This window comes from Pocillopora damicornis, chromosome 6, assembly GCF_964200805.1.
Source record: "Pocillopora damicornis chromosome 6, jaPocDami1.2, whole genome shotgun sequence".
NCBI classification, from domain to species: domain Eukaryota; kingdom Metazoa; phylum Cnidaria; class Anthozoa; order Scleractinia; family Pocilloporidae; genus Pocillopora; species Pocillopora damicornis.
Window position 1 is genome coordinate 2,238,995 of NC_142675.1, and position 24,345 is coordinate 2,263,339.

General features: G+C 37.6%; 3 protein-coding genes across 3 annotated transcripts in view; 2 read left to right on the forward strand and 1 right to left on the reverse strand.

The window, feature by feature from the left end:
• LOC113666581 (histamine H2 receptor) overlaps positions 1-12,707 on the forward strand; it is a 56,976-nt gene extending 44,269 nt beyond the window's left edge. Inside the window, exon 2 of the mRNA XM_089210127.1 lies at positions 11,704-12,707. Coding sequence (XP_089066253.1) covers positions 11,769-12,674 — 906 coding nt within the window. The 5' untranslated portion in view covers positions 11,704-11,768 and the 3' untranslated portion in view covers positions 12,675-12,707. The remainder of the gene's footprint in view (positions 1-11,703) is intronic.
• Positions 27-1,916, forward strand: LOC149043415 (uncharacterized). Its single transcript, XM_089210136.1, has 3 exons — positions 27-956; positions 1,034-1,114; positions 1,291-1,916. The coding sequence occupies exons 1-3, from the start codon at positions 827-829 to the stop codon at positions 1,293-1,295; spliced, it is 216 nt and encodes a 71-aa protein (XP_089066262.1). The 5' UTR covers positions 27-826; the 3' UTR covers positions 1,296-1,916.
• Positions 12,708-13,654: 947 nt separating the features above from the next.
• LOC113666580 (dynein regulatory complex protein 9) lies at positions 13,655-24,339 on the reverse strand. Its single transcript, XM_027182374.2, has 13 exons — positions 24,232-24,339; positions 23,538-23,739; positions 22,353-22,461; positions 21,345-21,411; positions 20,511-20,639; positions 20,324-20,405; positions 19,927-20,022; positions 19,154-19,219; positions 18,327-18,401; positions 17,444-17,527; positions 17,054-17,101; positions 15,982-16,083; positions 13,655-13,864 (listed from the first exon to the last, which is right to left on the reverse strand). The coding sequence occupies exons 2-13, from the start codon at positions 23,721-23,723 to the stop codon at positions 13,739-13,741; spliced, it is 1,170 nt and encodes a 389-aa protein (XP_027038175.2). The 5' UTR covers positions 23,724-23,739; positions 24,232-24,339; the 3' UTR covers positions 13,655-13,738.
• Between the last annotated feature and the right edge of the window lie 6 nt (positions 24,340-24,345).

A 24,345-nucleotide genomic window follows, 5' to 3' on the forward strand; every position in this document is an offset into this window, starting at 1 on the left:
TCCTCTCTTTGTGATTTGACGCATTATTTGTTTCTGAACACGCACCCGTCAACCTTCAGCTGGTCTTTTGCACGTGCTAAGCGCCAATGAATTCCTCAAGGATGATACAGCTGATTTGTTTTGGCGGGTTTTTACTTTCGCAAAGTAAGCACGTTTCCTTGTCCAAAAAAACGTGCCAACAAAGCAGTTTCGAGATGATTAATGCGTCAAATATGTGCTTGGAAAGCATTTTCAAAGATGCTGTTGATGCATTTTCTATTCTTGGTTGATTAGCTGTCGCTCAGATGGTGCCACTTCGGCGCGGAATTCAATTAGAGTCGACGTGGTGAATGATTTTGTTTGGTTAATCCTCGTTGTTTTTGTTAACTTAACATTATCTCATGACGACCTCGACCAAAACCGTTCCCTTTTTTGGTAATGTAAACGCCATGGCACCAGTCTCCATTGTCGTCGTAATCAAGATTGTTGACTTCGTCTGTCATTCAAAATGCTTGCGGAAAACCTAAGTTATTTTCAACACAGAAACCCCTTTGTTCAGGTTGTCTAAATTGATAGCTTTCAGTTTCGTGCACGTACGGTTTTTTCCGGTCAGGTGGAGTGGCTGTCTCCCATTGGTAGATATTTTAGATCGTGAATTATATGCTTCGTAAGCACTTTCATTTAATTGTGAGACCCACGTGAGGTCTAACCTGATTGGTCGAAAGTTGCAGGTAAAAATTTCCCTTCAAACACGAGTGTGTCAGGTATTTTTCCCTGCTCAAGCGTTTGCATTAAAATATTTCACCGCCTCGGTATCGCCAGTCTCTATCGATTTTCATCAAACGAAATGGACCCCAAAGTTGCGGAGCTGTTGAAGGGGAAATCAGAAGAGGGAAGAATTCAAGCCGTTGCCTTTTCATTCGGTTGCCTTTTGACAAGGCCTACGGCTAATTCGCCACCTGATGCACCCATGAAAGGTAAGAATCTGAAGTTGCGGTCGTTGCACAGAACGATTTTCGAATTGATACTAAGTTGATGTACGATTCCTTCACAGATGAACGGAGAGCGAAGGAGAAGTCGAGAAGCGAACCGAAATATTCTTTTGAGGAACTGAGCGACGAAGAAGATAGTTTAGGTACTTACTGAAAATTTTATTCATTTTATTTATCTGTTGTTGAATACATTTGTAAGACGGAGAGCGACTAAGGGTGATTGCGCTCTCGAAGCTTCTTCGCTTACTCGCGGATTTCGTATCGCGATGTCGTTTCGTGTGCAGCGCAAGATATTTATTTGGTTTAATCTGTTTTTCAGAATGATGAATGAGCGACGAGTGTTCACCCAAGGAGATCAGGTTTTTCTGTGATGATTTATTCTGTACCTCAAGCCAACAAGGAATTGAGCTCGCTCATGAATGATTTTCCATTCGGGGAGCACAGCAGATGCAAGTAATTTCGTCAAAAGTAAAATATCACGCAACAAGCTCAGGCTGTAATGGATCGTCAAGTTTGTTCGTCTCTGTTTCTTAGTTAAATCATGAAACTACGGATTGTAAAGTTTTTTCATCGACCAACTTTCTTTATGATCAACTCTGTTGGATTTTTAATTGCGGCCGATACTTATTTCGAAATAACAACTGACATTAGCTTAACCTGATGTTGTTGCTATATTTGTGTTTCCGCAGATTAAATGTTTGTCGAAACATGCCGAAACTGAAATATTGTTTCCATTTACGTTTTCGGTAGAATAATATGCTTGCGACTTAAATTTGAACCTTTCTAATTTGCAGTTATATTGAGACAGCCACCCGGCTTGAACTTTGAAAACTGCATATTTTTGATATTAGAACGAATTAACAGGATGTATTAATTAATCCGTGCTGTTGGCTGTTTTGTGAAGCCATTTCCAGAACTAGTAAATAAAAAAATTCACTCATGACACCTCCTTGTTATTAACGTTTTATTCGTTTATTTGTCTTTAATTACATTCAGAAGGATTTTGTCATGCGTTTAGTGAAGTTGCTATTCCTACCGAAGCGAGAAATCTTTGAATATTTGCCTTGTTTTTGTAAATATATATTTCAGGCAAGGGTACGCACCGAAATATTTTTTTTGTAAACAACTTATTCTTTCACCCTTAAGCGAAATACCCTTTTTCTCTTGCTCGCACCTAGAAATCTTTATTGCAATGCTACAGTGTTTCTTGTTTTACAATTAAAACGTTCTCCTTTAAACAAAAAACATATGCTAATCAGGTAAATAAGTTGTGAATATTTTGACAAAAGGTTCTTTCAAAAGTCGATCGAAACCGCGTTTCGAACTTGCAAAATCTCGATAGTGACATCCTGAAATGTTTCAGTTTTTTGCCCCTAAAATTTGCCTTTATCTTAAGAAGTAAATTAGATATTATTTTTCTTAGAAAATTGTGTTGTAGCTTTTTATATGATTTACCATTCGAATCCCTTCAAAATCGAAAATTACGAGTGTTCACCTTTAGATTCCCCCTCTTTAAGAAATTGCTTACAAAGCAAAACTTGTTTCGGCAAATTCGCCTATGACAATGGACATGTCGTACGTTATGGCATTTTTCCACGAATAATTTAGCATGTTGTGTTTATACTTATTGTCACATCAGCTTCTGGGATTTTCCCTAAATCGTGAACACTTCAATTTGATCAAAATATGCCACGTAAAATAATGAACGGAGAAAGGTTCTTAAGCGGCATTTAACCTCCATTGAAGAGCAAAAAATGCAAGGCGTTCGAAGCAGTGTTTGAGGGGAGCTTGGGGTCTACAATTTGTGTCTACAATTTGTTTGCAATTATCGGCGAGTTGTGTCCAGAACTTACGATCTGAACCAGTGTTCTCGTCTATATTTGACGAGAGAAGTAACCGAAACATTTTACTTTCTAACGCCGAAATCCAGAAACGAGATCCGAGGAGTTTCGTTACCTTGAATTGAAATCTGACAATGATGACATACCGGGTTTTTTGCCTTGTAACGCAATAACTCTGTTGATCCAACGCAAATCCGAAGTAAGGTGATCTGTTTAAATTTACATTTTCTTTCCATTAAATGTAGATTCGTACAATTGTTCGCCCACTTCGGGGGAATTTTAAGATTATTTTCTGCTTTTCTCGCATCAAGGTGATTAAAATATATTCTGCCCACGCGATTATTCGGGGGAAAGAAAATTATAAGTTTAAACGGAAATTCAAGAGGATATTAGGTAGGCAGACAAAATAGCGAAAATATCTCACGGGTTCTAAATGTAGGGGAAATTTTTTTCTAGTAAGAACCCGATAAAAGTTTATTGCTTTCGATTTCTCGAACTCTCTGTAGGGATTGTTTTGATAAAAGGATTATATCGTGGTCTATAAGGTTGTAAATAAATCTTGTTTTAAATTTTATGCAAATAGCCAGCGTCACAAAAGCCTCGAGTGAGCGTGACGTTTCCGAATGTAAACAATATTGGACACAATGCGCGGAGACTGGGATCAAACTTCAGGGATTTTTGGCCATATATTGAAAATTCTCATTCCTTTCCTTCGTTGTAAACTAAGCATGCTCTTGAAAAATAAGCAATTATTGAAATTCTTCTTTTCATTTGAGTACTTTTGAAAAGGAATGCCGAGAAAAAACATAATAAATTTTCTAATACTATACGGCCGTTTACATGCATCCGAATCTTGAAATGAGCCTCGAAGCAGAACGAAATAAGTTAGCCTCCTCAACAGTATAAAGTAGCATATCTCTGTTACATTAATTTTATATTTTTGGTTGTTGTGTCTAGCGCATACTCAAAAAAATATGATGTTATCTCGATGGGGATAGGTACAAATATGTCATAAGCACCAACGTACAAGTCGTTAGGTGGAGAAATGTCTCTAGAGGCCCAATCGGTTCGTTGCAGAGGCCAGTAAATATGACATCTATGTTTCAAATATTTTTATCAAGCGTCCTAGAAATGTTTCGTAACTATAACAACGTTAAATTCATTAAAATAATTTAGCTATAAATTTAATCGATCGATTTAATTTAATAGTTAAAACCTGCGATAAAAGTCCCTCTAAAACATGGTAAAAAAATTGGAAAAAAGCTGTTTTTACGTTTCGCAGGGAGTGGATGAGATTTAGTAAATAATAACTAAAAACAGTAGTGAAGAGGAGAATGAAAATGAATGATTTCATCCTTCATCTTTCAAGAGCGACCAAGACATAATTTCTCCTTACTATATCTATACAATATCATGCAGACAAGTAATGAGAATAAAGAAAAATATCAATTATGGGATTACTAATAGATCTGATACCAAATTCTCCAATCTAACATCATGAGAATCAGTTGGCAGACAGTAAGAAGAATTACTGATGAGATCGTGGGAGTTAAAGGGTTAAAATATCCTCTGCTACAGTGAGTTCTGTAAGGATGGACTGAGCCTTTATGGACGACAGTCTTTAGACATTAACATGCGTTTTCTCCACACTGTTCTCCTTACATTTTTCAAGGTGCCGACAAGGAGAATTTGAGTTACAATCAACAGCTTCTTTTATTGGTGATCATTTTCTTGATTCTCATGGTCTTAATGTGTAAATCTGAGATACTATTGTGAGGAGAAAATAGATGCTAATCACCCCAAGAAGTAAAGGAGTTAAGGAAGGCAGCAAAAGTCTAGTATTGAGGTAGAAAATGATAGTGGCCCTCTTTGAGAGGAGTTGTGATCTGATTTGAAAGAAGTAAATAAAAATTTGTAGAAATAAATACACAAATAAGTAGTTAAAAGATTAAGCGATGGTAAAATAAAGAGACAAGGAGCTGAATAAACAATTTTCAATCTTTTTATTTATTTTTTTTATTGATAAATAAATGAATTGATGAATAATTGCCCCAAATAGTACCTCTTATCCTCTCTTGCCCCACCATAGACAAATCTGAAAATAGCTTTAGAAATCAAATTATTTTGTAATACTCCTCAAGTTATCTTGTAATATCCCCCAAGTTATTTTTTAATACTCCCCAAGTTATCTTTCCATATCCCCTCAAGGTATTTTGTAATACTCCCCCAAGTTATCCTGTAATACCCCCCTAAGTTGTCTTGTAATACTCTCCCCCAAGTTATCTTGTAATATCCCCCCCAAGTTATCTTTATACCCCCCCCAAATTATCTTGTAATACTCCCAAAGTTATCCTGTAATATCCCCCAAGTTATCTTGTAATACCCCCCAAGTCATTTTGTAATATACCCCAAGTTATCTTGTAAACCCCCCCCCAAGTTTTCCTGTAATACCCCCCTAAGTCATCTTGTAATACCCCCCAAGTCATCTTGTAATACCCCCAAGTCATCTTGTAATACCCCCCAAGTCATCTTGTAATACCCCCAAGTCATCTTGTAATATCCCCCAGTCATCTTTTAATACCACCCAAGTTATCTTGTGATACGCTCCAAGTTATCTTTTATTTCCCTCCCCCCCCCCCCCCCCTGTGGCAACACTACAGTCTCTTTAGAAAATTACCCTGCTAATTCTGGAGCAGTTTGTCGTTGTTCAAGAACTAAGAATTCCCCAAGAATCTAAAACGACGTTAAAGGAACGATTGTCTAAATAGACCTGAGCCCAGTTGTACGAGGGTGGATTAGCCTACGTGTGGTCGCGCCCTTCCCCCCAAAGGCTAAACGTAGGCTAAGGGCGGTCAACGCTATCTAACGGATAAATCGTTGTCCAGTGGATAAGTAATACCAACAAATACTACGCCATCCACTAGATACAGATTTATTCAGTGGATAGCGTCTTCCAACCTTTGAACAACTGGAGCCTGGGCGACAGGGATTCAAGTGAAGTCAAGAGGGCCAAGTGAAGCTCAGTTAGGTCTCTGATCATACCAATAGGGGAATAACATGACTTTTTTCGGGAATATTGTTTATTTGCGCCCGCGTAGTGTCATTTATCAATAAACAAGGCCAAATGATATCAAGAATGCGAGTTTTAATAATACAAGCTAAGTGAATGACGAATTCAAAGTCACTTCAAATCATTATGAAAGTGTTGATTGAACAAGCTATTAAAGAATCAACTCAGTCCAGTGAACTTATTGAAAATTACCGTTCAAAACCGGAGTCTCGCAAATGAATGGTTTTCCCGCGTCAACACTAGGCTTACTCTAATTGGTTAAAATCCATCGGATGATGAAGCAAGAACCAATCAGCTGTAGGGCTGATAATGCATTAGCAGCCCGCTGTCAGTCTTTTGCGGCCCGCTGAGCGTGTGTTTTGAAGAGGCCGATTTTCTATTTGGCCGCGTATATTGATAATAATGGTCGATTATCAAAATCGGACGACCGCGAAGCGGGAGTCTGATTTGTTAATAAAGAGAGCGATTAATAATGGTAATTGAACTAAATGGAGTGCAATTTGGGCTGAAATCATACAAGTGATTTCAAAATCGAACGAGCGCGCAGCGCAAGTTCGATTTGAAATCACAAGTATTATTTCAGCCCAAAATTGCACAACATGAGGTTCAATTACCACTTTATTACATCCATTTTTAAATCGCCCAAATACAGGACTTGGTCAGTTCAAATATTTCATTGATGCAGTACTGAGCTGGTTTGAAATTAAATTCACTCATTTTTTATGGGGAAAAATTAGAGTTTTGAAAACAAAAGTTGCAAAATTTACCACATGATTCTCTTTGTCTTTCATTTTCCTGCAATTTGATTTTTTACTTTAAACAAGCCTTGAAATCTGATTGGTTGTTTTATTTTTAGTGTAGCCTCCTCATTGGCTGAAAAGAAAGATGCGATTTAAAGCAATAATGGTGCGATTCGTGAATAAATCACACCAATTAGAGCCAATCAGATTACAGGGACCACCAGTGGTTTCAAAATGGATGTAATAAGTGACACAATTGTACATCACAAAAGCCTGTTGTTAATTAATCATCGCTTTGATAAAATTTTAAAGACAAATTCCTTTTGAAAAAAAAAACATCTTTAATCATATATTATTACATATATATTTAACAACTCTTTTTCTTCTACTTTCTCGCACGGTGCTCTTGACATTTTTGTATTAGCAGTTTACAGGACTAATTTCTCACGCGATGCATTCGACATTTCTGTATTAGCAGTATACAGGACGCGTATCTCGTATGAAAGCCCTTGTAATGTTCATAGCTCATTGATATAATCCGTAGGTCTGAAACTCGATTCATCATGGGAACTTAGAAGTGTTTTTCTGCTTGCCATGCACGTGACAAGACGAAAAAATATAACATAACTGTTAACCTCCTCCCACCAGAAAAGGGACCCAATAATTTATGAAGCAGCGCGCGCAAATGATGCTTACTTTCCAGTTACGTACGTATGACAAATCAATTGTCCCATTAGAGTGCATTTCGATTGAGCGTTACACAAGGTGATTAGAACAGCCAATCAAGAGAAAGGAAAATATCACAAGAAGCCTTTTACAACTTAAAGTAAAAACAAGCAAACTTCCTAAAGCGCGGGAAAACGCGAGTCACTAAATCGTGTTTTTTATTAGCTTTGAATTTGATTGGTCGAGAAAGTGACGCGAGTTTTCTGAACCAATCACGCAGCATAGTGCACCAACACCACAGAAATCCCGGATTACTCTTGAAACCCAACTATAAAAATTACTCTTGTGTTCAAATCGGGCAACTGATGACCACTCATTTTGGAAAGATTTATCATGGTTTTAGATTAGTAAGGTAATCACTCTTGAGTTATCAGTTAGATACCGCCACCGTTTTAAGATATAAGCAACAACAACGACGACTATATGATGTGAAGGGGGGGGGGAGGGGGAAGGAGCGCAGAAGAATATGTGGCGGGAGGGGTACAACAGACAGGAGGTGCCTTCCACCCCTCCTCCTATAATAGGCTGTATAAGTACAATCAAGGACTTATTTCTCCGCCGTGAGACAAGAAATAAGCGTTTGATTAAAGAAGTACGTTCAGGCACGGCATTCGTGGAAAGGAGCTTTAGTTAAGTTTGTGCTTTAGTATAGTTTTTATAGTATCTTATCCATTGAATGCATGTTTATATATTTGAGTGTTTTTATGGCTTATGAATTTTCCGTGGTTAAATAAAGATTATCTATCTATCTATCTATCTATCTATCTATCTATCTAACTAGTTATAGTTCTCACTAGAGCTGCCCCCGCCCTACAGTACCATTTTCTTTTTTTTTTTTTTTGAGTTGGGCTTGTTGTTTACAGTTGTGTAGTTATGACCATTTGCGGGAAAAACGTTGATACCTTGCGGCCGTGCAAGCGATCAAATCGAGATTTTTTTTGGTTACGATCAACCGAAAACATCTACATTCTCTCTTCTCCAGTCTTCCTCTATACTAGGACAAATCTCGTGTCAAAGACGCCGATCCTAAAAGTCCTCGCGCGCGTGTCTTTTTACTGGCAGCCCATGACCATTTGCGGGAAAAACGTTGATACCTTGCGGCCGTGCAAGCGATCAAATCGAGATTTTTTCTGGTTATGATCTACCGAAAATACCCACATTCCCTCTTCTCGAGTCTTCCTCTATATTACGCGGGGAGTCCTAAGGTGCTTCCGGTGCAGGGTTTTTGAAAACCCTGCGGGGGCAATAATAAATCCTCTTTTGCGAATTCTCCCCCAGTAGAAATCATATGCGGAGTTTTATTCGCTTTCCACCATTAACAATGAGGCAACTCGCGAGGTATCTGAAACATAATTTCTGGGAGAACAGGTTCTGCCTTAGATCTAAAATAACTGTAGAGGGACGTGTAACCTTTGAATAACAAAATAGCAAAATCATAAGAACACATAGTGAAAAAAAGGAGAGGCTCATGGGTAAGACCCTGAGATTTCTCTCTCAAAAACGTAACCTTTTCGGAGACGTTCTCATGAAGGGTAACCTCGACCTGATATTCGGAGTCAAACTAATATAACGATGAAAGTGCAGAAGATTGGTTCAAGCTGTCAATAAAATGACTTTTAAAAATAGATTCAGTGAAATTGGCGTATATCAGTGAAAGCCTTTATTATCACACTTCTTCCCCATCTTCTCTCTGTAACCCGGCGGTCAAACGCACTGAGGCTTACGCAAATGACCCCATTTTTGCTAGTTGCGCTCGAATTTTCCGTGCAAAGTAAGGGAAGGTTTAAGAAAAAACCCGCTGTTACGCAAAAATTACGAAAAAAAAATTGAAACGTTCACAGAAATCTGTGAAAGGAAATGGAAGGGAATGGAAATCTTGAGACTTTTCCAACAAAAATCTAAAGGTATTCTCATGGCTTTTTGTGGTTGTTCATAGCTCCGGCGGGGAAATTAATTTTGAAAATATGAAAGCACTCTTTTACGCCGTATCTTTAACGTTTCAGCTTTGACGAATGCGCAGACGTTTGAGGACTGTGCTTAATTTGCGTAGACGTTTGAGCGCTGTGTTTAATTAGCACAGAGGTTTGAGTGTTGTGTTTAATTTGCGTAGACGTTTGAATGCTGTGTTTCGTTTGAGGGAATTCTTAGCCTCTTTGCGGGTTCGCCTCTTAGAGTTGTCTCTGAGCTCATTAACCGTTAAACTCCCATGAGTGACCAAGACAGAATTTCTCCTTACAATATTAATGTTATATCGAGCAGGAAAGTGATGAGAATAAAAAAAAGTATCAATTAGGGGATTATTAGTTGATCAAATACCACATTCCCTCAACTAACGTCACAATAATTGTATGGCAGACAGTAAGGAGAATTACTAATGAGATCTTGGCGTTGAAAGGTAAGGGATGAGCTGTAGTTGTTATGGAAAATCAGATTAACTCCGCCATCTTAAAAAGAGCCTGAATTCTTCGTTTATGACGTTATTAGCAAATTTCTTAATTAAATTCAATTGCGCGAGCGTGCTTCTTATTCCTGTATTGCACGCTGATGACATGTGTGCGTGCGTTTAAGTTTGGCCGAGAGATATCAATGATAACAACATTTAAACAACCGCTACCGGAAATGATTCGCTCTGACAAAGGGCTACCGCTCGAAACGTCAGCTTTCAAACTCTTAACGGTGGCCAATTTTCGTTATCAACGAAGTTGATAATACTAAATTACCCTGTTATACTCTCCCACTGACGCAGTACCATAGTTTCTTTAGAAATTAACCCTTTATCACCGCTCTGATGGGTTGATATGTCGGCGTTTCGTCCATCGAGATATAAAGCACTTTGGAAAGCACTTACCCTTGGTCACCTCTTCAAGAAACTCTTACCTATCTTTCGTTCTCTCAAAACTTCGAGCCGGCACACACGTTGACGCACAAAGCAATTGTTAGATAACTTGTGTGGCTCTATAAATTGTGTGACTGTGGAAGTCTTAACAACCCGGAAACGAGTAAAAGCCTCCAAAGCACTTTTATTTTATGTTACAAGAAGTGGGAAAACTAGAAACTCCGCAGAACATAAAATACTTGCCAAGGAGATTGGTTACTTAGCCAGCGGTTTCTTTTTTTTAAAGCAATGCATCGTTGATCTAAAAGATACCTTTTTCAGTTGCATTAATTGGAAATTTTTATCAAGGAGACACTTGTATCATAAGGTTTGTACATTAATATTACAATTTTGGATCGAAGATTTACCGAATTGCGCAAATTTCTTTAAGTCAATTGAATTTAGTGATGAATTAATTTTCTAATTTTGAGGCTCACGAATTAAAGGTGAGAGATCTTTAACAAACGGTTTTAGCTCAATTCTTTAACCAATATGCGCAGTTGTTTATAGCGTGAGAAACATTTCAAACAATCTAATGGGGACAGATATATTCGCTGCGTCGCCAGTTTGACGATCGACGAAAAAAAAATGTTTACGGTTGCCATCTGCTTTCTTTTGTATTGCTAAAAGCCTTTGTGTAATTCGCAGTTCATCTATTCGAGTTCATCCGTATTTTTTGTACGATAACTTATTCAGAGGGCCGACCAACACAACGAAACTTGTGTGTTACATTGATTGACTTCGAAAGGTATTTTAACCAAACCCTGATATATGAACATAAGCTTCTTCTCTAATTGTAATGGAAGTCGTTTGTATTCTGAAAAGTAATCGGTTAATTGTTTGTTTGGCCGAGTGATGGCAAATTCATACATCTGTGGAGATTGTTAAAAAGGAAAAATTGCATTTCGAAGATAATGCAGTTTTGTTAGCTAAGTTAGCAAAATGATATAATGCACAGGACGAGAAATTGTAGGTTCAGTAATATTTTTGACAGACGTCATGGCAGAGAAGAAACTGAGGTAATATTAGACAGTTTTGCATCAAAAATAAAATTGTTTCAAAGTTCGAATCCAGATCTATAGCTTGGTTTAATTCTGATGCAATAATCTTTGAATTAACATGGATCAGATATCTTCGTGGCTTTTTTCACGCTTCTTAAATATATTTGTTTGAGATGGTCACGTAGACTATTTTTTTTTTTCTGTATATATTTCGCTAATTGATCTATCAGACAGCACAATCAATTTTATGGTCGCGCAATTCGCACGTAATGATAAGTTTGGGAATAATTTCCAGAGATAAATATTTAGACCCCGTGAATGAGATAAGCAATAAATATAGGCCTGCCCTCGATCAAACGCGTAAAAAAATTAATGTTTCTTTGTAGACTGTTGTATCTCCTTTTTCATAATCTTCACCTTCTCGTTTCGACGTGTTTGTAACAGGTGCAAGCCAGCATTTTGTGTTTAATTTTCAGCAGCTGAGGAAACATTGGACATCGTTTATCGTAGAGAAAAAATTATTAAAAGCAAGTATTCGGAGCAAATGGGTGAAAACTGTACTCAAACCCTAACCACTGCCTTTACTGGGGTTTTGGTCGCGATAAATGCCGTTTCTGGTATTTTATCAGTAACTGGCAACTCGATTACACTACTGGCGTTGTACAGAACACCTTCCTTGAAGAAGAACACCTCAAACTTTCTTATCGCGTCATTAGCTTTTGCCGATCTAACTATGGGCCTGTTTGCCAACTCGCTGTACGTGGCTCTTTGCGGTTTTGTGTCTCTTCAAGAAGTTCAAGAACTCAAGAACGCCGAAACCGCTGTTTGGTTGTTAACTACGACAGCTTCAACATTTAACCTGTGCTTTGTAGCTGTTGATCGCTACATTGCCATCCTTCACCCTTTACATTACCGAGAGACAATAACTAAAAAGCGAATCTTGTGGGCGGCAATTTGCATGTGGGTTTTTGCCATCTTGTTCTCCACCATAAGCTTTTATCTATCTTACAACGACTTGCCAAAGCTTTGGATAATAGGATCCATCGTGACTTTCTTCCTTCCTTTAACAGTGCTTTGGTTTTGCTATCTTCGCGTTTACAACGTGGCGAAGGCGCAGAATTCTTGGTGGAAAAGGCACCGCACATTAAATTGCCCTGTTCGAGCTGCCGAAGAACTGAAACATAGAAAAGCAGCTGTAACATTTGCAATCATAACAGGCCTTTTTATTGTTTTATTTCTGCCAACACTAGTGGTAAACTTTCTTGCAATACTATTAAGAGGCCACTGTCACAGGCTTCGTATTAACATAGCGTGGTTCTGGGTTGCAGCAATCTCTTATTCTTCTTCAGCTATAAATCCTTGGATTTACGCCGTCAGAATGACTGATTTTCGACGTGCAATAAAACGGACATTGTGTAGCAAGGGTGTAAACACCTCTCGCTCTGTGTAAACTAATTAAAAGTCATGTTGTCTATGTCAAACATTACGATTTGTAGGAGCTGTATGAGTGATTATTCTTGGCACTAATAACACGGCGTTGACTGTTCGTTGACCTTTTCTGTCCAATTTAGATTTATTCTAAAAAAATTTGAGATTGAACAGCAGTTTCAACACAGAAGACCTCGAGACAGATGAGTTTCGTCAGGCCCTTGACAAATGATTAAATTTAAAAAAACGATAGTGAGCCAGTAGCTAAAATCAGTCATATAATCATGAACTTTTGTGCACGTATAAACATCAACATCGGAGTTTAAGTTATTTCCTGATTGGATTCTTCAACCTAGGTCGATAAAGTTGGATTTCAACTCAAGCAGCTTTTAATCGCTTTTTCCTTCAAAAATCACGCACTTGACCTAAATTCAGGCGACAGTCGGCCACGTGTAAATTGTTTAAAATAGCCTTTTCTCACCTAGCAATTTTCAATTGAGTGTCGAAAGGAACATAAAAGGGTTGCATTAACGTGGCTTTGCGCTGTGATTGGTCCAGAGAACTCGTGCCATTTTCTCAACCAATCAGATACAAAACCTTATAGCAGCCGCGCTTTGGTCTCTCGCATTTCCCGCGGTGAGTCCTCATTTCTTTTTGCTCTTCGAGTTGCTGCTGCTTGGTTCCATGTGAGTTTTACTTCAGTTCCCCAGGAAAAACTATTTCAACCCGGCGGGATGTATATAAGAATTATAATTTCTAGGCGCCTAGCACAGTTAAATTTTACTTCATATCCTTGCTTGGCACGTGTTCAGTAAGCATTTTATAATTTACTTGGGAAATAACACATCGCAAATTTAAAATGAATAATTTTTTCTAATTAGTAACATATTGTTAAAGGATAACTTACTTTGTTAAATTCTTAATATTATCATTGTGCTTTTTCATTAAAAATTAAAGTTGTTTCATACTTTGACACCGGTCAAGACAAAAACAGAAGTAAAGTTTCGTAAAAATCGGTTTTTTATTCTCAAATTTACAACAACAGTTGTTGACGCTACTGTACAAGGTTTTATGTTCTACTCAGAATTATTTCTTTTTCTTTTTTCCTCCTTTTTTCCCAGATTTCTTTCCTTTTTTTCCCTTCTTCTTCTTTTTCTTACTGTAAGGTCCCAATTGTTTACGTACCATTGTTCCCCTCCACCAGGACTGTATCTGAAAAAATAATAATAACAATTAAGAAAACCCTTTATAGTTTATGTAATTTCATTTTAGGACATAGCATGTAAATAAGTGTCATTCATTTTCATTTCATCGCGTGCGTCAACCTTTTTCCATCAACCTCGTTTCCAAAGTTTGTCTCACGATTCTTTTCTTTCCTTTTTCGATGAAAGAAAAAAAAAATTGGAATAATGTGGTCGATATTCCCATGTGCATGTTTATGGCGTGTGTATGACGTGTATGCGACGTGTATGCATTCAAGCGTGGAAAAGACAATATCTCTTATTAGTATAATTGCTCTGAGCCCAGTTGTATAAAAGGCGGATAACGCTACCCAACGGATAAAACGCTATCCGGCATATAAGTGATAGATATAACATATAGCGTTATCCACCGGATAGAGTTTTATTCAGTGGACATTATCCAACCTTCAAACAATCGGGGCCTGACGATTATGGAGATGCGCGCGATGTGATGACTGGTCGCATCTCACTGTAATCACTCCCTGCGAGCTGATTAGGGCAGACGCATTTTTTTTCATATTGATCAGGCCGTTATTTGCTTCGTGTTAAACCCAGAACAAGTCATTCAACGAGAGAGGAAACGTACGTTGACGCAACTGTTTCACATTCTCTCGTTTCGTTCAGGTCTACCTTCTGTCATGTACAGTTTTCAGATTAACCACGTGATATACGCGCTAGACTGTGTCTCCATACTTTGAAGCGTGAAAAGTTGATGTAATTGCTAAGTTCAACGCTAGAACGTTGTTTAAAATCCATAGAAAAACTTCTCGTAACTGTTCGTAAAATATTTTGAAGACGCGTTGACGTTGCTTCGCGTCATCGTCAAGTCATGAAAAGAAATAAAATTAAATTTACGATTTAGCTCTAAATTATTAAACGTAATATATAAATAACGGGGTTGAAAATGTAAAAAAGCAACTGATACAATCATCGCCTGTGAATTCAATGAACCGACTAAGAGGTGTGAAGAGCGCTCACAAAGCTTGAGTTGCACTTCGCAGGCTTAGCTATGCTTCAAGTAGTTCTCACTCATCTTTTGTGCTTTCCAAACTTTCCGTGTGCTTCATAAATCGATGAATGAAAAAAAATTCATTCCCGAAAAAAAGAGTCTAGAGCCTAAACTCCATGGAGAAAAGGTATATTAAACTTCTTAAATGAATCACAACACTTGGTTAAAATAAAAACTTCAAAACCTCTTGAAATTCCAGACAAAGGAGTAACTAATTTGCGCGAAAGAAAGCTCAAAAAAACAACTGATTAAACTCCGTTAACGACAAACAACAAAAGTACGCGAAAAATGTCCACGTCAGTTTTCTAATGTCAAGGTTAGAGTTCTTCGTCATGATTACATGGCTAATGGCATGTCGACGCAAGAACAAAAGTTAATCGCTCTTAGGCCTTCGGGCGCCGGGCTGAATTTCATCAGATCACATGTAGAATAGGTAGCATGAGTCCAAATATCGGTCGATATAAAGCTGTTGCGAGAAACCTTGTCGAAGAAAAAGCAGAAAAGTGCACGCTACGAAGGCTTTGTGGGTAGTTTTAAGGTCAGAGTTCCTCGACCGCAGGATTTCAAGGAAATCTGAGAAAACGTTACTGTAAGGGCGAGATATGGATTTCATGTAATTTTTATTTATTTGAATGATTAAAATTCATTGATCACTGAATGCTTAGAGTACCTCTCGCGATTGTCGAGTGCGCTTTTGTCTATTTTTTTTCCCGAAAACCTTTCACGGAACAGCTGTATACGTCTACATCGGACGAAAGTCGATCGATATTTCGGTCGATAACTCGTCGGTAAAAGGTTGAAAGTCGGTTAGTGGTTGTCCGATGGTCGGGTGATGGTCAGCCGATGTCTTCATCGAAATATCGGCCGACTATCTGTCGGCTTTCCGTCAAACATCGACAGAGGACTGACCGACACTTCGACCGACTATCGATCGGTGTACCGACAAAGCCTACCATAAATACACATGATCCCAAATTCAAGGTTTTTATTCGCGAGATTTTAACACCTTACTGACTGCCATTTGCATGTTAAAACCGGTCCATACTTGTCTCATACCAAATATAGCTGTATTTACTGACCTTGGTGGCGGATTTGAGTTCTTCCAGCTCTTGCTCTGCTTGCCGTCTTGCTTGTTCTTTAGCCACGCGGTCTTCGATCACAACTTTCTCATATTCGGAATACTGTAAGTAAAAATATTGTCCGTTCACTATTTTGATCAATTCTCAGCTATCAGATTCATAAATCCCGCGCAGGAACTGAACCGCGAAACCTCCATGGATTAATCAGAAAATTTCCCAAAAAGGTTAACATGATTAGAGGGAGGGAGTGATGGAATTTTGGTTCATAATTTTGGGTCAGCCACTCTCCGAGTTAAAAACGAAAAAAGGTGAGTTTAGGATAAATCTACTTTTTAGGAACTAGCTTGATGTTAGTCCACGACTGGTCTGTTTCTGCGCCTTAGGGAGCTCTAGGAGTGAGGTCGATGCGCCACGGAAGCTCCATGAGTGAGGCACTCACCGAAGAGGAAGGACTATTCGTAGTCTAAATTCTCAAAGCTTAGATGATGAGAAATGTATGGTTAGCAGTGTAGAGAATTTGTTCTTTAATCTTAAGGGTGAAAGGGGCCAGGATTAAAGATAACCCTTAAGAGTGATACGCATTTAATTTCTCCAACAATATCACCCCTGGATCAAACATTAAGGTAATGAGAATAGGGGAAATGATCACAAACTCAAGAAGCTCTTGATTGGTAGACAAATTCTCCTTGAAGTTCAATAGGAAATGTAGGTAGAACAGTAAGGAGAATATGCATACTGATGTTAGTGTAAAGGGTTGATTCTCATAGCACAGGTAGAAAAGTGTTATTCGAGGGTTTGTACCATCCGCCGTATATGACTCCAGATGGGATGAGGGGGAGGGGAGGGGAGGGAAGGAAAGCGTTGGACACTTCGCGGAAGTCATCAATTTCGATTGGGTTTTTGGAACGTAATTCGTTGGAAACCACAAAAGAACTTGGCAGATTTACCCTCACACGGACAGAAAATCGCAGGATCGAACGATATGATCGAAATTTTTGGTTGTTCTTTAGGGATTCTTGAAAAATGGTGCTTAACACAGAGACAAGCCTAGAAAAGTAATTGACATTTTTACCTTCTGAGTGAGTTCCTGAAGCTTTGCGAGATCATTTGCCTTGGATGCCTACAAGTATGAAATTCAAATTAAGATGTAACATCAAATGATGTCACTAGTCCCAAGTTACCAAAACGGCCAAAAAGAAAATAAGATATAGAACACGTGAGGTGCCTGGAGCGCGGGAAAACGCGAGTGATCAGGTTGTGATTGGTTTTCATTTTGCATTTGATTGGTTACAAGGATGACGTAAGTTCTCTTGACCAATCACAGAGTGTAGAGAAGAAAAACTAAATTCTGAATTACTTTTGACATCCACTTGACAGAATACATTCATTTAGACGCTGTAACCTTCTCTACTCTGCTGTGCTTCCTTACTCGCTTTGAAGAAAAACGATTTAGGCTACAAACCTTTAAAATATCCAACTCGCGTTGTTTCTGTTCCACATCCCGATCATATTTTTCCATCCAGTATTCCACTTTCTCTTCCAGTATCTACGAATAAAAAAGAAAGCTTATCAAACAAAAGTTTTTCTTTTTCTGACGGTTAGCGACCTGGACTCCAGTGTAAAAAATCTATTTACGGCTAGAGTCCAAACTCCGTGGAAAATGTGTATGAAACTTTTCAAATGAACCACAACATTTGGCTAAAATAAAAACTCCAAACCTTCCTAAAAAAATTCCAAATAAAGGAGTAACAAATTAACGGGAACAAAAGCTAAAAAACAACAAACTGAAACCCCGCGAAAAAAAAACTAAAAGTACGCGGAAAATGTTTACGTCAGTTTTCCAATGTCAAGGTTAGAGTTCTTTGACGTAATTGGCTAATTTGTGAAATCACGCGCGGCGCGCGTGAATATATAAAGAATACAAAGGGGAAGAGGACGAGAAAAATTGCGATTTGAAACTTAAAAACGGTAGAAATTTACTACATCCATGATTAGAGGTCTGGGTTCGAGATGTGGCTGGGTCATTATGGTGCGTTTGGTGCACGACACTCTACTCTCTGCGGAAATGCTGGCGGGGAAAACCGTAGATGAAGCGGCATACCATCCAGGGGGGAGCAGTAACACTCCTTATCACTTCATGCAACTGAAACCCTTCCCTGAAAAATTACAACTAACTTCGCTCCGAAGAGGGGCTAATGCTCGAAACGTCAGCTTCAGAAACTCTTTGCGGTGGCCAATTTACATTATCAACTCAGTTGAGAAACCAAATTATCTTTCACTACTAATAAAGGTAGTCCTCTGTTTATAGGGAAATTTTCGGTTGCTTAAAGTTAATAGTAGCTTACCTGGTGATGTTGCCGTAGATAAGTTTCAATTTCAGAATTAACTCGAGCTTCCTCGTCTATTTTGTAACGTAATGTCTGTCAATAAGATAAAAAAATGGAACTCAGCTATGGAGCTGCGGACAAGAGCAAGAAATGTTGGAAACTGTACGATACGATTAATTATTCTCGATTTGATTGACATTTATAGGAGATTTCGTTTATTTATAGATAACTAAGCAAACATGTATGCAGCACGTGTTTTATCGTCCCATATATGGCACTGTTCTACGTGCTTGTAACGAGACGTTGAGTGTGTTTCCTTCTAATAAGCCGAGAGTTGTGAGTGGCAGTCAACCGTAGGGTAGTAGCAAAATTGTTGAATCAAGCGAATAAATCGTGAGTTTATAAGGAAGCGTGGTACAGCTTTTTTACGTTTTCGACAAAAAAACCTTTTTCCGGACAGCAAAATAAATTTCGCGACAGATATTACAGAGAAACAATAAAAATAAAAAATAAGCAATAGCTTCAATAACTTGACATTAGGGAGCGTAACTACTAATGTTTTTGAGAAGCAGACAGCAGCCGGCAGCCGTACGTTAAGTTAACATTCCTAATTAGTATTGTTTGGTTTAAAATGGCAAAACGAAGACCTTAAGGTAAATACATTAGCTTTAAAGCGCACTAGATTTAGTTGTATTCTTCTTCCATTTGCCGTCCGCGCCTCAAAAACCTCTCTGATAAATTTCGCTTACTCCGCACAGGAGTTCGCTTAAAACCGTCACACAACACACTGCAATTCTCTCGTTATTTACTTATTCAATCTTTTCTTTGACACATGTAAACTTTACCTCGAGATCTTCCTTCAAAGAGCCCTCCGCCTGTTGGCATCTTTTTTGTGTGCAGCTGACACGAACCTGAGAAAATACCAAAGGCAAGAACATTTAAATAAAAGATGAGCGGTGATTCACAATCCTAAATCGATACTAAGTTCTATACGGGGCCTGCAGTTTATTGCGCGTGCCCGAGAAGACTAGAATGTCTTGCTTCTTACAGTTTTCTCAACATAGGCTTACGTTTTTTAAAGATCAGTCCATTCTGATGCTCGATACTTCGGTCACCAGAAAGGCAGTCTGCCACTTTCCTTTGGAGACTTAAAGGAAATTAAAACTGTGGGGAAGAGGGTGCGCCTACTTGTTTAGTACAAATTCCACTCATTTTGCTACCTGTTTAATTACAGAAAATGGTTAAAGATGTTGGTATATCTACCTCATCAAGCCATACCTAGCGTATTCTTACAGACTATTAAGAATACGTTTAAAAAAAATTCTAAGTAACACAAATATGAACCACGCATCACTAACGTTCATACAATAGTGAAGATTTCCGGTTCAGAAGGACACTCCGTCCAGGAAGCTAAACAGAAAAACTTTACACCTTGTTTAAGACTCGGGACTCCAAACTACATACGCTATTTGGCGGCAGAGGCTTGTTTAAGTCAAGAGAGAAGGAAACAGTTTGGCTACCACTATGTCGATCGTTTCGCGGTAAAAGGAAGTTAAAAATTTAAATACTTAATGAATGTATCGTAAAATGGGTGACGAATAAAGTCCGTGATTCTCACCTCTGCGTCTTTTTTGATGTACTTTCCTTCCATACTGGTTTTTGCCTTCATTTCTTGTAACTGATCTTTAAGATGGGCTATCATCTCATTTCTTTGCTGCAGGTTTTGTTTTATTTTAAAATTAGTCGTGGAAGAAAAAAATCACGCACACACACATGCTGGTTACATTTGATGCAAAGTGGACAACCCTAAGAGTGACTGGCTTCTAATTTCCCCTAACAGAGATTCTCCCTTGAATCAAATGTAATGGTCATGAGAATAATGCAATTGATCAGCAATTTAAGAAGCAACTGATTTTCAAGAAAAACTCCTCTTGAATATATATATATATATAATCGCTGAGGTAAGTCTGTAAGTCACGGGTTGTAAAATAGTTTAATGAAAAGTTTTTACACACCTGAATTTCGCTTTCTTTTTCTTTTTTCACCTCCAACAGTTGCCTTTGGAGAGTTTTCACAAGTCTGCGACTTTCTTCCTCCCTATAAATTTTCACAACAATAACAAATTTTTTTTATTGACATCTGCCGATGAGGTTGAAAAATTCTCAGCATCCATTAATTATAGTCAATAGTAATGCAACATACTTGAGTATAGTTTGTTGAAGCCCAGCTTTCTTTTCTTTCTCTGTATCAACAGCTCTTACAAGAGAGTCAAACGACTTGTGGGTGACAATCTCCTCAAGCGTCTCTTCCATCACATCTTGCAGAAATTTCCTATAGAAAATTAAGAATCCTTGAGCTTAAAGATAGTTACTAAGTATTTACATTTACCACAAACTGAATTAGCATTTACCCTTTTAAACTGCTAAGGGTGACTAGCATCTAGTTTTTCCTTCTGGGATCACCCCTGAATCACACAGTAGGGTCAATAAAAGAGAGAAACTGGTCACTAACTAAAGCAGCTCTTGATTGTTAAACAAATTATACCTTGTCTGTACCTTAAGAAATGTGTAGAGAACAGTATGAAGAATATACATGCTGATGTTAGGGTGTAAATGGTCAAGAATGCTTTGTTACATCTTAAAAAAAAATATCAGAAATCCTTAGTTGCAAATATTGTGTGAATTTTCTTTCCAAAGTTTCCTAACTTTGCTAAAAACCAGTTGTTAAACATCTCAAAGCTCTACTAGTGATAAGTTTCTAATTTCTCCTTACAGTATCACCCTTAAATCAAGCATTAAGGTAAGAAGAATTAAAAAAATTATCATTGTCTTAAGAAGCTCCTGATCATTAGTAAATTCCCCTTATCAGTACCTTTGAGCAGTGAGGAGAATATGCACCCTGATGTTGGGTGTAAAGAGTAAGTCTCAACTTTGTGAAATTTAACCATTTTGCTGGGCAAATCAAATGCTGCCAACTTTGCAAAGATCTATAAAGACATCACTTCTTGGCTGTTTACCAATAAACAATATTATTTACCTATCTGCTTGAATTTTTGACAGGCTGTCATTTGACAAGGGGTTCTGTTTGAAACTTCTGTTCAGTGCTGTACAGGAACAAAAAAGAGATCAGATTACAATGATTGAAATGTCTAAGTTTGTTTACAGTCATACCCCATGAACTTGGACTTCCAAAGATGAAAAACAGCTAAAAATTTTTGAAGTTTGAGTTAGCAGACAAAAAATGACTGAAAAATAGACTTCAAAAGAAATGTTTTGAAGTAAATGTCAGCACAATACATTTATTTACATATATTGTTACTTCAATTATAACAATACTATAATAAGTGGTATCAGTAAATAACTTCAATGTTGCTGTATTGTTTTTCTCTCTTATGAAGAAAAAGAATTTCAAACATGTAGAGGAGTGACTTAACACAAAGTCTGATTTGGGTCTGACTTGAAGTTAACAAGACTTGTTCACTCTGCAAATATTAATCCAACTGACTGAGCATCTTTCAGTTGGTGACTGGTCAAACATTGATCACAGCCCCTTCCCCCCTCCCTCATAATCCCATACATCATCGACAGACCAATCTTTACAACTGATACATCTGAGTGGCTGGATTCATCTGAGTTCTGAGTTTCCAAGTTAAAATCAGGGTCCAAGAACAATGTTACCTGTTTCGAATGCTGAACCAGCCTGAGCCAAGTTGTACAGAATGCAGTTGGTCATAATCTAGTATTAAAGGTTTAACTTTTCCTTGATTTGTCTTAAAATAAAGTGTAAATCATGGCCCATGATTTGAAGCATTTTACTTTAAGTTATGGCAAATTTGAAGGAAAAATGTAAACTGCAATAATTGTAAGAACTGTCTGCAAAGCTACAAATCTAAAAAAAAATTTTCACCTAACGCCTAGTTAGCTTAATCATGCTTTGAACATTGTGGCCCTGGTTAAATTTGAGGTACAAATTTGTATGTGTTACCTCATAATCATATCCTTATTCACCTGGCACTGAAAATTATACCTGGAACCATTTACATACCATTTGTACTTTCTCGTAATGACTTGGCCACAGAATGTAGTTGCAGATCATCCGGTACTTTCAGCAAACTCTTGTTATTTGTATGGGGGTCATCTCTATGGTTAACAAGCTGGAAAAATAAATTTTTAGTTTAGAGGAAATTTGTAGCTTAATACTCAAAGTTTACATACTGCAAATACAGTAAAACACAACAGGAAAAACACTGCAATGAAAGTATCAAATTACTAAACAATTCAACCCTTGCAAAATCTGTTTATCCCAACTGAATACTTCCATGAACACATGTACATTTGATTGAATATTCAAAATTTTTCTCCCATACATAAAAAATTTGACACATTTGCTGTGAAAAAGAGGAAGAGCTCCAGTGAATGCTGCCAAGTTCTCATTTTCAAGTACAGTCAAACCTGTATTAGGCAGCAGCATATCAAGCTGTCACAATGTATTAAGCGGTCGGTTTTCAGAGTCAGAATTTATTTCCCCTTATAGTCACTATTATTTTGAATTCATCTCTTTTAACCCTTTAACTCCCAGAAGTGATTAACATGTAACATCTCCCTACAGTATCCATACATTAACCTTCACACAGGTAGTAAGAATACTCAAACTAATCAGGTGGAAGTTGTTATCCTGATCCAACACCAAATTCTTGTAACTAATTAAAAAGGAGATGACAGTGTTACAGCTAGAGGGGAGAATTAACAATCAGATCTTGGGACTGAAAGGGTTAACTGTTCCCTATCACCCTTTACTCAGATTCAATGGCCTCTTTTCATTGTTTTCAACCTAATTATTGAATGATTACTGAAAGTCAAACTATTCAAATAAAACTAAGAATAATCTTTCAAGTAATTTCTAATCCATGTTAATTTCTCTCTCAAAATCAAATTACATCATATTTTTGGGCAAGATTCTGTATAGTAAGTGGTCAATCATGACATATAGTGGCATTCTCCATCGTTTTTTAAAATACCCCTTATCTGTGGGTTACCACCTAATACAGGTTCGACTGTATATAACCTTGCTATGTCGCAGATCCTTTACCTTTTTTGATAAAGTAAAAATTGTAAAATTGGTAGATCTGTGGCTTGACTCATAACAGGAGGCTCAGAGTATGCTTCTGTGTCCCACCCGTAAGACAAAATCACACAAAATCTTTCTTTGTTTCTTTTTTTCAATCCTTACCACTTCATATCTGGATTCTAAATCTCTCTGATCCTGTAAAATTTGGCCTAGCTCATCATCAACAATTTGTGCAGCCTCTTGTTTCCCCTGTAAAGATGGTGGCATGATGTGACCCAGGATTGCCAGCTGATCTACACAGTCCTCCAGTACTGCTGATATGTGTATAGTATCCACATTTGACAACATTTTGAAATCCCAAAACCTGACAAGAAAAATAAAAGTTTACTTTTCAAACTGACTTCACAAAAAATATTGTAACTACCCAAATACCTAGTAATAAAGCGATCCCTTCGGTTCTAACTTGTTTTAAAAAAAAAACCATAATCGTAAGCGATATATTGCATATTTCCAAGAACTGGTAAGTACAACAATTATATGTGTTAAAAAGAAGTACATTCGAATTTACATTTGTTCCAAAAATTACGATCGCTTTCTCCCTTAACAAGCTTGCTTCAGATTTAAGCTCAAGGTTGTTGCAAATCACTAACAAAAAGTCAATAGATCACTCAGATAAAACTGAAATTTGTTCAACAGATGGCAAAATTAGGAAGCTTGTTGTAATTTCAGAAATATTTGCAGAAGTATAACTTTTCAAATGGTCTGCATCGAACGCAAAAATTATGTTTTCTGTAGGGATCTATTCTCAATTAAAGGTCAAAAATAGAATAACTGTTAATATTATTTCTCTGATTACCTGATATTCAGTTGTGAATAACGTTTTAGACGAAGACAATTTGAAAACTTATTGCAGCGAGCTCATTCATGTCCACTTGGCCACCATTCTTAGTTGTAACTAAGCAACCTTTGT

What these genes read in the sequence shown, in the direction of transcription:
- LOC149043415 (XM_089210136.1), top strand. Translation starts at nt 827, where the DNA reads ATGGACCCCAAAGTTGCGGAGCTGTTGAAGGGGAAATCAGAAGAGGGA. An exon ending in ACCTGATGCACCCATGAAAG is followed by an intron (nt 957 to 1,033) that starts GTAAGAATCTGA and finishes ATTCCTTCACAG; the next exon opens with ATGAACGGAGAGCGAAGGAG.
- LOC113666580 (XM_027182374.2), bottom strand. Translation starts at nt 23,723, where the DNA reads ATGTTGTCAAATGTGGATACTATACACATATCAGCAGTACTGGAGGAC. An exon ending in CTTCAACAAACTATACTCAA is followed by an intron (nt 20,406 to 20,510) that starts GTATGTTGCATT and finishes GAAAATTTATAG; the next exon opens with GGAGGAAGAAAGTCGCAGAC. An exon ending in CTTTGAAGGAAGATCTCGAG is followed by an intron (nt 18,402 to 19,153) that starts GTAAAGTTTACA and finishes TCTTATTGACAG; the next exon opens with ACATTACGTTACAAAATAGA.